The sequence below is a fragment of the Oncorhynchus kisutch genome, linkage group LG20 (assembly GCF_002021735.2).
Source record: "Oncorhynchus kisutch isolate 150728-3 linkage group LG20, Okis_V2, whole genome shotgun sequence".
NCBI lineage: Eukaryota > Metazoa > Chordata > Actinopteri > Salmoniformes > Salmonidae > Oncorhynchus > Oncorhynchus kisutch.
Genome location: NC_034193.2, coordinates 21,256,571 through 21,269,369, shown reverse-complemented (window position 1 = coordinate 21,269,369; position 12,799 = coordinate 21,256,571). Strand labels below are relative to the sequence as shown.

Genomic DNA, 12,799 nt, shown 5'->3' with positions numbered 1-12,799 from the left:
ATGACTAATTGTACCTTTGATTCTTTCACTTGCTCAATACAATAATTAAATCAAACTTTATTATATAGCGCATTTCTTACAACAAATGCATTTCAAGGTGTTTAACAAATAAAATAATACAACGTGAAGAAGATAAAACAAAAGACGTTTCTGTGCAAATGTAAAATCAAGATAGACATCGATAAAATGAAGAGATAAATTGAAATAGTAAAACAATAGTAAGATAACCGTGGACATGAGAGACTAACGCAGCAATAAATAAAAGGCGATGAAATAAGATACTTAGAAAGGGATGAATTAAATCAAGTAGATCATATGCCTAAGAGAATTAAAAGCACCCTGGGTAAAAGCACGGCTAAAAAGTTATGTCTTAAGCAGCAACGCTTTGGGACTGTTGTCAGGTATGGTTGTCAGTCACAGCACAACTCATTGATAGGGTCACCTCTCTCAGGGAAAACGTTGTTCTTGGTCAGTTTGACACTTTTGGGCCGGGGGTGGTTGTCATCCATGCCCATGATCAGGTTCCTGTAGAAGGCGTCAAACTTATTGCGGCTGTCCCCGTTGATTGTCCCGCCCACGCTCCACACCACAGCGAATAGGAACAGGCCCTGCAGCCACATGGTCACCTGCTGACTGGACATGGGCTCCGTGCCATCGGCCCCCGATGATGCAATGTCGTCTGGTGAAGCAGTACATGCGCAGCAACACACACAAAGGAACGCAGTCACGCGCATACATACAGTACATGCATTCAAGGTCATCAATAAATAAGAAAGGTCTTGTAAACCGTCTCCAGACAGATATAACACAGTTTATGTTTGGACTTCATAGTTTGGAGATTGTATCATGAAACAGCTGTGTGTTGGCTGACCTAGGAGACAGGTGTAGAGCCTCATCAGGCTGTAAGCCAGGTGGATGGGGGATGTCGACACCAGGAAACGACACTCTCTGGAGATGAAGTCCAGACAGGGCTGAACCAGCCAGTTGAACATGTCTACAATCTGCAGAAAGACACGAGATGGTGTGTCACACATAATTACAATGGAAAGGGGATCCCTTGTCAGTTGCACATCTGAATGCATTCAACCGAAATGTGTCTTATAACCCAGTGGACAAAGCGTGGTACAAATCATTGACTATGCTGTATGGGGATAATTATATAGGAATATTCAAATGGCCCTTCCTTAAGTAAAACAAAAAAAGAAAAGTGTTTTTTTATGTGTCTGTTCTCACCAGGTCTCTATGTTCAGTGCTCAGGCTCTCGGGCAAGGTATCCATGTAGGAGTCTCTGAGAGGGGCCCAGCCTAACTGGTGAGGCTCCATGTAGATCATACCACATCTGAAGATACAAGGACAGTCAGCCAGCCATGTACAATTCATTAAGAGGCAAATCCTAACTTCCACCTAAGTCAAATTTTCACTTAGTCATCCATTAATGTCAATGGAAAGCTAAGTGAACATTCAAGTTAAGTGGAAGTTCAGATCCACCCCTAAAAGCAGAACAATGATTTCTTCATCAAAGTATCAACAACCAGCAACCAACTTGCTATACTACCACTGGTTGACTCAACACCCAACCAGAACGGTTTGCTCCTTTCCTCCAGTCACAAAATACAGTAAGCCACAACATATAGAATTTGAGGACACTACTTCTCAAAAAAAAAACACCCCCACTCACCTGCTGACCGTAGCTGGGGAGGCCTGCTCTAGGTCGGCCGTCTCAAAGATCAGACTCATCTTAGCGCTCATCTGGATGATCTCACCACTCATCAGACACAGCTACAGAGAACAAAGTACAAAACCTACCTTAGTGTTTGGCACTAGACAAACAGGGCACTAGTTATTTAAGCAATGGACAATGTACTACTGTCCAAAGAGGGCAAATCATGGTAAAAGGTGACTTGTAGTCACTGGAAGAAGTAACAAAGAAAACTCAATTTACTCAAAGCAGACAGGTATAATGCTTAGTTACTTGTTATACGCGTGTACGCCTCTATAACTTCATATTATAAAGCTTATATGTTATGTCTCTCTATAACCAGATTTCCATCCATCCAACCAACCATCCAACTTTTTTATGAGAGTAAAATACATATATAGAATATATAGAAACAGCGACTTTGTCGGTAAACTTTCCAAATGTCGACAAAACAAAATACGCTAGACAAGGTGGGATCTTTTTGTGTCGGTAAAATTAATAATGCGAGAAATGGTGGTGGAAACGCTTTTATGCGCAAATATTGATATAATAACCATCATACAGAAGTAAACTTGGGATCACACTATGACTCGGGAAAGCATACAGTTTATTAGGCTACAGATGAAATAAGTTAGGAGGATGAACTTCACAATGAAAGTGCACAGCGATGAGCTTGATGCGCCTTTCCAATAAATATTGAGGGTCTTATTCTGGTGACATGATGATCAATGCTTGGCCTTTTATCCCCATTAAGTCAATTTGATGGAAAAACATCTCTGTTGGGAAAATCTTTTTTGTAGATTTTTGAATATTTGCATGAAAATCTGTTACCAATTGAATGGAAACCTAGTTAATGAAGCTAACTCCTTACCTTCTTGTTGTCGTCCAGCACGGTGTTCATGTTCTCGATCCACACCGCGTCGATGGGCCCGTCGAAGAGGATCCACTGGCGGTCGTCCGAGGTGGAGACGGCCTGCTCCCTGAAGGAGACGGCCAGCACCCCGTCTGACCACTCGTGGCTGACCGGGTCGAAGCAACCGTACAGCTGGCCCATGGTGATGGCCTTGGGGTTGATGATCCGGTAGTCGACCGCAAACTCCTCCATCAGACCAGCTGGGGGTAAAGAGGATGTCAGAGGATGGAAACATGGTGACCATAAAAATAGAATATAAAGTGTGTATCAGATTTTGTAGTTGGTGCAATTTATTTGTAGTTGGTGCAATTTATTTGTAGTTGCCAAAACTGATGCTGCTTATGGCTTGATAATGTGGACTTTCGATGTCATGAAGTTGCTGTCTGGTAGGACTGACCTTCAAACAGATCACCCAGGGCCCCAGCCAGGACTTTATAGGCAGAGGTCTTCCCACCCAGAGGGTCTCCCACGATCATGAAACCGTGACGCACCAGCATCATATCATACACCTATCAACGCGAAAGAACCAACGGGAGGAATTCTTACAGCACTGACCCTTATTTAACCACAATGTCTTCGAATAATAGGTGAGGTTGAGGCATCAGTGTCACTGAGAAGGACAGAGAAATGCTGCCATTTTGTTTTTGGATTACCTGGATGATTTTGCCGATGAACCAGGGCACGGGCTGGAGCTGGAGCTTGGTGATGTTGTCATTCAGGGCCTGCATGAGAAGATCGTAGTCTGGTTTGGGAAGGACCACCCCAGGGAAGAGATCCGATATGATACCCTATGGATACAATTCAAGCATACAGTCATGTGTGAAAGACAGAGATAGAGATAGGACAGTTTAAATGTTTAAATGTGCACTAAGGTGGAAAAGCTCAGAAAGCTTTGACAGAATTTGCTTCTCTGGAGAAACATAAAATTACTCAGTTTGTAATGATGACATTGGTGCATAGGTGCATAGTGTTACCTAGTGTTGGTTTTTCAGTGTAACATTTATACTGTTAATTCCGGAGTGAAATTAGCACTGTAAATGTTAAATTAACACTTATTGGAGTAAATGAAGCCCAGTGTTGGTTTTAATAACAAGAGTTAAACTAAAACCACACCCATCATTATCAGATTTCCCAGCATGCTCTTATTGCAGGTGTATTTTTAGAGTCAGTTAAGAACAAATTCTTATTTACAATGACAGCCTAGGAACAGTGGATTAACTGCCTTGTTCAGGAGCAGAACGGAGCAGAACAGATTTTTAGCTTGTCAGCTTGAGGATTCGATCTAGCAACCTTTTGGTTATTAGCCCAACGCTCTAACCACTAGGCTACCTGCCGTATGCTACTCAAATATAAATAACATACATTTTTCTATACTAATCCAATCTGTTACTTGGACTTGTTGCACCAGTTACTGAAATGGTTGTTCCAGTTAAGATGCTTTAGGTAATCTCATATCTTATTCTTCCCAAATCTGGCAGTCATTCTAAATGCAGGTTGTAGGTGAATACAAATATTTGAGATCCCCACTCTGGCTGGATTCTAATAGGAATTACACATCACATTGCTAGCCAGCATAATGTGACTTGATGTGGCCCGTAAACAACGAGTTTGAGGCAACTGTATTAAGGTAAAACTAGGCCCTCAAAATAAGGCCTTATGAAATATGTATTGTAATACTTACATTTTAATGGTAACATATTTGCTTAGGATCTCATCTGGTAAAGGCCACAGGACTGAACATGAATGAATGTAACCACCATTTCTCTCTCACTAACAAATACAGTCATGCGTGGTAACTCATCACTCGAAAGGCACACTAGGAAATGCAAAGTGGTAATTTAACACTGAAAAGTGTGGACCCGTATGGACACTGGAACTGTGTTTAAATTGAACTCTTAGTGTTGATTTAATACTGGAGAATTTGCTGTGTGACAATGATGACATTGGTTACCTAGATAGAGAACTCAACTCATGTAAAAAAAAAAACAGCCTGATAAGATATACAAAATCAGGTGTATACAAAATCAGGTGTATACAAAATCAGTGTGACAAAGCTGAATAATGCTGAAACATAAGCAACATTACTTGAAACAGAGGCACATCCTGGGCCAGAAACTTGGCCATGTTGACGTCCATCAGTGCTCTGAGCAGCAGAACACTCTCGTTCTCCTTCGGGTACTTCAGTTTTAGGTTCCCCGCGGCAGTCAGGACTGATTTCACGGCGCGCATACCATAGTCGTAGTGATGCTGCGAGGACAGCTGCTCTGAACACAGGCGGTAGGTTGCCACAATCTTCCCGGCAAGACTGATAGGAACACCAAGAAAGTTTGTTTTATTGAGTCAACGTGAGAAGTTAGAGAATTATGTATGACAAGACAACCACAACAGATGAGTTATATATCGGTATGATTCATACCTGCGAGACTCGATAAAGCCCACAGAGTAAAGTGAGATCTCACCAATGAGACCATAGTCAGGCACCATCATAGCCACCGTACGGAAAAGAACCTGCAAGAGAAGATTGACAGCGCCACACTCCCAATCTCATTGTTTTTCTTGCAATAAACCTAATGCGAAACTAGTTGAACTATACAATGTAAATTGTGACCTATCCCTTTTAAGTTTCAAATAACTACTGTTGATCCTATAGTCAGTGGTAGGTGTACTGTACCTTGAGGTTGTCTGGGAGCTCGGCCCTGCCTGCATAGCCAGGGTTCATGGTGATGAAGACGGAGCAGGTGGGATTGAGGGACAACTCGGTCCCCTCAAACATGAAGGTCTTCAGGTCCCTGGCGATGGCTTGCTGGATACTCAGCACCTGCTGGGCCACCACAGACAGCACCTCCACTTCGATTCGGTTGAACTCGTCGAAGCAGGCCCAAGCCCCGGATTGTGCCAGTCCTTTGAAAAACTTACTCATGGCCTTGTAGTCCAGGCCGTCAGAGCAGTTGAACACCACACACTGAGAGAAGCAAAGAACAAGACAAAACAAATCAAATTGTAGTGAATGAATGCAATTAAATATGATACCTGAAGACTGAACAAACTTTGGGTGAAAAGTTAAGAGAGTAATGCATTCGTAGGGTTCTCTAGTGGCGCAGTGGTTTAAGGCACTGCATCTCAGTGCTTGAGGCGTCACTACAGACACCCTGGTATGAATCCAGGCTGTATCACAACCGGCCGTGGTTGGGTGGCGCACAATTGGCCCAGCATCATCCAGGTTTAGCCGGTGTATATAAGAATGTTCTTAACATATTAGAGACTCAACAAAGCTCCACCAACTCAAGGTCATGGAGAGAATTCTGTTGGAAGAATGTTATACGTTTCTTCATAACACCTAAACTGAAATCAAAACATACTGGCTCACTACACCCTTGTTGGAGAGAATGCGGTCTATTGAGGTTGGATCACTCTCATATCTTTTGGACTTGCCCCGCAATCGAAACTTACTGGGGAGAAATAAGATCTAACAATGAAAAAAGAATGGGATTTGACATAGAACAAACATTCATTTCTTTGTACTTGGGTGAAATACCTGATAACTTACACAATAGAGAAAAGTACCTCTTGAAGGTCCTACTGGCAGCCAGTAAAAAGGCTATCACTAGGAAATGGCTACAAAAAGACCCTCCCAGAGTGACACAATGGATAGACATTGTAGAAGAAATACACCACATGGAGCATGGACCTTTGCTTTAAGAACACAAGAGGAGAGAGGTCAGGAATACTGGGAAAAAAGTGATCTTTTTTTATTGTTCTTTTTAAAAAACTTTACTTTCTTTGTGTTCCTATAATAAAAACAAAGTATAAAAAAAAAGAATGTTCTGAACTGACTTGCCTAGTTGAATAAAGGTTAAAAAATACAAAATGATCATGTACCTGCTTAGCCAGAGCTTTGGCCAGATCCTTGGTGGTCTCAGTCTTGCCTGTCCCTGCAGGGCCCTCGGGGGCTCCTCCCAGGTTCAGCTTCAGGGCACCCATCAGTGTCCTATCGGAACATGTAACATGCAACCTCCAATATGACATGACTGTTCTTTTTCAGTAACTTTCAGTATCCTTATGGAATAAAGTTATGTCCAGCAACTGTACCCATGTATGTATCCTTGCATTATAACCATGGTCATTACTATGTTAGTGGTAAGTCAACCAAGTCGAGGTTACAGTTGATGACTGACCTATAGCAGCGGTCAGTAAGTGGGGTGATGACCAGACGGCCGGAGTTGCCCAGGTACTCGTAGCCGTACTTGACAGTGGTGGTGATCATACGCAGGCGCACGTCTCCGTCCTCCCAGAAGTACCTCAGCTGACTGATCCAGGAGAAGTCATTCAGGGAGGAGATACGGTCCTCAGCCAGTTTAGCTACCACGTCCCGAGCTGGGAGAGAGAGGAGAGAGTGTGTGAGTGAGAAGAAGTGTGTGTATGAGAGATCTGGCACCGACTTCCTCTGGGGTGAACTCAGAAGAAGAACTAATATTAAGGAAAAAGTGGGAAATACCGTGGACATCAATGACTGTGAGAGCTCCTAAGGTCATTCTGGCCCCTCCATTCAGCTTCCCACGCACCAGCTCCACAATGTCAGCTATTTGGGCATTGCTCTTATCCACATAGGCCTTAGAATGGATCAACATATACAGTACCAGTCAATAGTTTGGACACACCTACTCATTCAAGGGTTTTTCTTTTTTTTTATTACTATTTTCTACATTGTAGAATAATAGTGAAGACATCACAACTATGAAATAACACATATGGAATCATGTAGTAACCAAAAAAGTGTTAAACAAATCAAAATATATTTTATATTTGAGATTCTTCAAAGTAGCCACCCTTTGCCTTGATGACAGCTTTGCACACTCTTGGCAGTCTTTGGTCCAAATTTTAGATTTTTGGTTCCAACCGCTGTGTCTTAGACGTAGGGTAGGTGAACGGATGATCTCCGCATGTGTGGTTCCCACCGTGAAGCATGGAGGAGGTGTGATGGTGCTTTGCTGGTGACATTGTCAGTGATTTATTTACATTTCAAGGTACACTTAACCAGCATGGGTACCACAGCATTCTGCCGCGATATGCCATCCCATCTGGTTTGCGCTTAGTGGGACTATAATTTGTTTTTCAACAGGACAATGACCCAAAACACACCTCCAGGCTGTGTAAGGGCTTTTCGACCAAGAAGGAGAGTGATGGAGCACTGCATCAGATGACCTGTCCTCCACAATCCCCTGAACTCAACCCAATTGAGATGTTTTGGGATGTGTTGGACAGCAGAGTGAAGGAAAAGCAGCTCAGCATTTGTGGGAACTCCTTCAAGACCGTTGGAAAAGCATTCCTCATGAAGCTGGTTGAGAAAATGCCAAGAGTGTGCAAAGCTGTTAATTAATTAGAGGGAAGTTGAAAGACAAGGGCATTTGATCAGCAACTGGGTCAAGTAGGCGGGGCTACATTAGGTGAATAAGGATGTAGAGTAATACCACTGAATTTCTAAACACAGAGGCGCAGCATCGCAAGACTTCCAGGAACGCTTGCGAAGCAGGCCAAGCAGGTGTTTGTGGTTAGAGAAGTCAATGAGAGAAGTGAAAACATTCTTCCTTGGGCTCAGTGGTCTAAGGCACCGCATCGCAGTGCTTGAGGTGTCACTACAGACACCCTGGTTCGATTCTAGGCTGTATCACAACCGGCCGTGATTGGGAGTCCCATATGGTGGCGCACAATTGGCCCAGCGTCGTCCGGGTTTGGCCATCATTGTAAATAAGAATTTGTTCTTAACTAACTTGCCGTGTTAAATAAAGGTTAAATGTAATTTTAAAAAGTAAAAAATGTACTTAATTTTCTCAAAATCTAAAGGCACAACCTAGATTGGAGCCAATGTCTTAAGCAGTTAGTTGAACATGTTATTACTCCAACCTCATGGAAGTCACAAACTGACACGTTTTTCATTTTTGTCAAAAAAAACTTTACATCGAAGATGTGCCTTTGATTTGACAGCCTGCACATGTGCAGTTCGACGCAAGACGACTGTTAGACCCGATGACGTGTTTCTGTGCTTGAGCTTAGCTAGCCAACGTCGCCTTGACTTGCCTACAAGAGTGATCAGGGGTTTCCATAGGAGATGCAGTTTCTGCCTATCTTCATACTGTACTGTCTTTGGTAATGCTATGTGTTAAGTGACTCACGTGCAGGGTATTGGTCTGGATGGCCTCAGAGACCTCACTGGTCCAGAAAATGGACGAGGCACAAATAACAACCTGACCAGGCCACTGCAACACCCACTTTTTCCTGGGGACCTGCAAAATAATAATGTGTAAAAAATAAAAAATAATACATTTGAAGTGTAATTGTCAATAAACATTTAAATTAAAGAAAAAATAAATCTAAATTGTATTTATGTCTTTACTGTACCTCGACATACTGGTCCACTCCTTTGTGGATGACATCTCTAACGCTGGTCATCATCATGCTTTCCACCTGCTGTAGCCACTTCTCCACCATGCCCTGCATGGGATCACACCACACAGTCACATCAGCGTGTGTGTGTGTGACTGAATGCGTGTGTGTGTGTGTCCTACAATAGTACCTTAGCTTTGGCGGGGTAGAGCTTGGTGCTAAACGGCACTAACTCCTTCTCAGAGCTGATCATGCCAGTGATCTCCATGTCCTCTGTGAACTCCAGCTTGGCGATGCCCTCGAAGCACTTCTTCAGGTGGGGCTGGACACGCCTCGGGTCCTTTGTCTCTGACAGGATCTCCAGCAACTCATCGTTGGACAGGAAGAAGAATCTGTGGATTAGATTCCGTCAGTGAGTCTGAGATGGCAGCCTAGTCCCTATGTATTGCACTATAAAGGGAATAAGGTGCTCTTTCAGACACATCCTCCGACTCATTGCATTTTGATTGGAGAATAAGCCATTCACTGTGATTGAATTGAGATGTACCAGTTAAATACTAAATCAGTTGACAGTTCTGACAGTTCTCCAAGGGCCTGACTCTTCAAGGGCTAAATGGGCTACACAATCTTAACTCACAAGTCCCCCATAGACATGAATACCCACAAGATTGACGTAAATGCTAAAATACACTAATTTCATGTGAGCATTAACATACTTTGACAGTATAAGTACCACTGTATGTCAAAGTGACAGGCAATTTCAAAGAGAATGTTAATAGTTGTTAGAGTTACCTGGGGAAGAATAGTCTCTTTTTCTCCAGGTAGGTGTTGAGGCCTCTCTGGATATCCTCCAGAAATACATTGGCCTCCTCGAGACGGCCAAGCATGTTGGCCTGGTCTGTAGCCACCAGCACACGCGTGTCCTTCATCTGAACACACACATACAGGGTATTGGTCAAGATAAGGAAATCCCCACACACATATAGGCACGCACACACACACAGTCATTTCGGGGGGGTGTGTGTGTCTCACCGCCTCAGCGATGATATCTTTCCAGTATCGGTCCACGATGGCAAACTTGCGTCCCTCCTCAGGCATCTGGGCGATGATGTCCTCAGAGCTGAAAATGGGCTCCAGGTAGAGCCAGGTAGCTTGACACTTCAACATGGAGTCCAAGATGTCCTGCATCATCAGCAACTTCTCCTCCCATTGCTGAGAACGGGGGGAGAAGGGAAAATAGAGATTTGAGATTGAAGTGAAAAGGATAAAGAAAGTGAGAGGTAAGAGAAAGAAGAAAGAGAGAGTGAGAAAAACAGAAAGATTTAAAAACCCTTAGAATGAATGTACAATACGAACGTACATTACAGGAGAACATTGGCTAGTATCAATTTCATGGCCATGAATGATCTCAACTGGGATGTCACCCAATCCAGTAGACCAGAGATGACAGGTGGCAGTGTGATGATCCTACCTTACAGTCAGCCTCTATGGGCTTGATGAAGGGTGACCCTCGCATGGTCTGGGTCTTGATGACGTGGTCGTCTAGGAGCACTTGGATGTCGTCCACTGCAGATACAATACTCGTACCCTGCACACACACACACACACACACACACGGAATAAGAGATGGCTTCTTTCCACACCCAACATCACACAGCACACATCAAACTGAACCAGTCTGGCCTATTAAAGGCCCAGTGCTGTAAAAAACATGATTTCGCTGTGTTAAGCTACTCATTCAAGGGTTTTTCTTCATTTGTACTATTTTCTATATTGTAGAATAATAGTGAAGACATCAAAACTATGAAATAACATATATGGAATCATGTAGTAACCAAAAAAGTGTTCAATATTTGAGATTCTTCAAAGTAGCCAGCCTTTGCCTTGATGACAGGTTTGCACACTCTTGGTATTCTCTCAAACACCTTGTCATGACTTTTCCTTCTGAGTGAGGATCAAAGAGAGCCCCCCCCACCCCCTCTCCCACCAGAGAGGAAGGGGGGGCGTTTTATGATTTTAACTTTCTCTCTCTTGCCTTTGCAGTATTGAGAATGGAATGTCTGAGTGTTAGAATAGAGACTTTGCAGTACTTTAACATCAAAAGATTGGATATTGAAACAATATTTCTAACATAAACCATGTGGGGAATGGTTGGTGGGGATCGAAACAATAATCATGTCATATAATTTAGCATTTTGTGATGTCATTACGGATGGTATAGCAAGATAACTATCTTTAAGAGCTTTCACAATGTAGTTTTGCATCTAAATGTTGTAAAACGTATATGATTAAATATGAAACTAGTTGTGAAAAGATTAAATGTGATTTTGGCCTTCTAGAGGAGAATTGTTTTTCATGTAAGCTTTTGCCGAGTCAGTGACCACGCCCATGTGAGCACAGACATTGTGGCAACGTGATGGAACCGCCCGCCAAGGCGAGTGCATAAAAGGACTGCTAACAAAATTTACCACAGACCAGTATATGTGCAGCGGGAGCTGAATACGTTGAAATGGTTGCAATTTAAATACAGACCTGCGTGACCGACAGCCTGAGGTGAATGTTACGAAATGGTTAAGACCCTCTGAAACTCGACGAGTGAAGAAGGCAAAGACTATACCAAACAGTCTCAGTCTGCAGCTGGGTAATGTAATGTAGTCTAGAACTTTGACAAAAGACACGAGAAAGATCCCTTCAAGCAACCATTGGAACGTCTGAAGGATCCATTCTAACAAACACTTCCAGAACAAAGCAGCCTACTACAACTTAACTTTGACATGGTAGAGGTGGTACAGAGAAGATAGCCCTATTTGGTAAAATACCAAGTCCATTTTATGGCAAGAACAGCTCAAATAAGCAAAGAGAAAAAACAGTCCATCATTACTTTAAGACATTGTCAGTCAATCCAGGAAAATTTGAAGAACTTTCAAAACTTTCTTCAAGCGCAGTCACAAAAACTATCAAAAGCTATGATGAAACTGGCAAGGACCACCACAGGAAAGGAAGGCAAGGACCACCTCTGCTGCAGAGGATAACTTCATTAGAGTTACCAGCCTCAGAAATGGAAGCCCAAACAAATGCTTCACAGAGTTAAAGTAACAGACACTGTTAGTAACAGACAACTGTTCAGAGGAGACTGCGTGAATCAGGCCTTCAATTGCTGCAAAGAAACCACTTCCTTGGTGTCCACATCACCAACAAACTACTACTATATCATGGTCTAAACAGACAATCGTGAAGAGGGCACAACAAAACCTATTCCCCCTCAAGAGACTGAAAATATTTGGCATGGGTCCTCAGATCCTCAAAAGGTTCTACAGCTGCACCATCGAGAGCATCCTGACTGTTTGCATCACTGTATGGCAACTGCCCGGCCTCCGACCGCAAGGCACTAAGCAGTGCGCACGGCCCAGTACATCACTGGGGCCAAGCTTCCTGCCATCCAGGACCTCTATACCAGGCAGTGTCAGAGGAAGGCCCAAAAACTTGCCAAAGACTTCAGCCACCCTAGTCATAGACTGGTCTCTCTGCTCTCTGACAAGCGGTACCAAGTCTAGGTCCAAAAGGCTTCTTAACAGCTCCTACCCCAAAGCCATAAGACTCCCAAACAGCTAATCAAATGGCTACCCGGACTATTTGCATTGTCCCCCTCCCACCCCCATATTTACGCTGCTGCTACTCTCTGTTTATTATCCATGCATAGTCAATTTACCTCTACCTACATATTACCTCAATTAACAGGTGCCCCCGCACACTGACTCTGTACCGGTACCCCCGGAAATATAGCCTCGTTACTGTTATTTTATTGT

The 12,799-nt window shown here is 43.2% G+C and overlaps 1 protein-coding gene across 1 annotated transcript in view; it reads right to left on the bottom strand.

Annotated features, from left to right (window-relative positions):
• Nucleotides 1-12,799, bottom strand: part of dnah3 (dynein axonemal heavy chain 3) — a 51,318-nt gene that overhangs the window by 20,189 nt on the left and 18,330 nt on the right. Inside the window, exons 21-39 of the mRNA XM_020453258.2 lie at nt 10,465-10,581; nt 10,026-10,205; nt 9,786-9,922; nt 9,184-9,385; nt 9,009-9,101; nt 8,783-8,893; nt 7,108-7,222; nt 6,788-6,986; nt 6,492-6,600; nt 5,284-5,574; nt 5,029-5,120; nt 4,698-4,917; nt 3,266-3,400; nt 3,010-3,121; nt 2,571-2,812; nt 1,679-1,779; nt 1,234-1,339; nt 872-1,001; nt 443-679 (exon numbers count right to left, since the gene is read on the bottom strand). Coding sequence (XP_020308847.2) covers nt 443-679; nt 872-1,001; nt 1,234-1,339; nt 1,679-1,779; nt 2,571-2,812; nt 3,010-3,121; nt 3,266-3,400; nt 4,698-4,917; nt 5,029-5,120; nt 5,284-5,574; nt 6,492-6,600; nt 6,788-6,986; nt 7,108-7,222; nt 8,783-8,893; nt 9,009-9,101; nt 9,184-9,385; nt 9,786-9,922; nt 10,026-10,205; nt 10,465-10,581 — 2,929 coding nt within the window. The remainder of the gene's footprint in view (nt 1-442; nt 680-871; nt 1,002-1,233; nt 1,340-1,678; nt 1,780-2,570; nt 2,813-3,009; nt 3,122-3,265; nt 3,401-4,697; nt 4,918-5,028; nt 5,121-5,283; nt 5,575-6,491; nt 6,601-6,787; nt 6,987-7,107; nt 7,223-8,782; nt 8,894-9,008; nt 9,102-9,183; nt 9,386-9,785; nt 9,923-10,025; nt 10,206-10,464; nt 10,582-12,799) is intronic.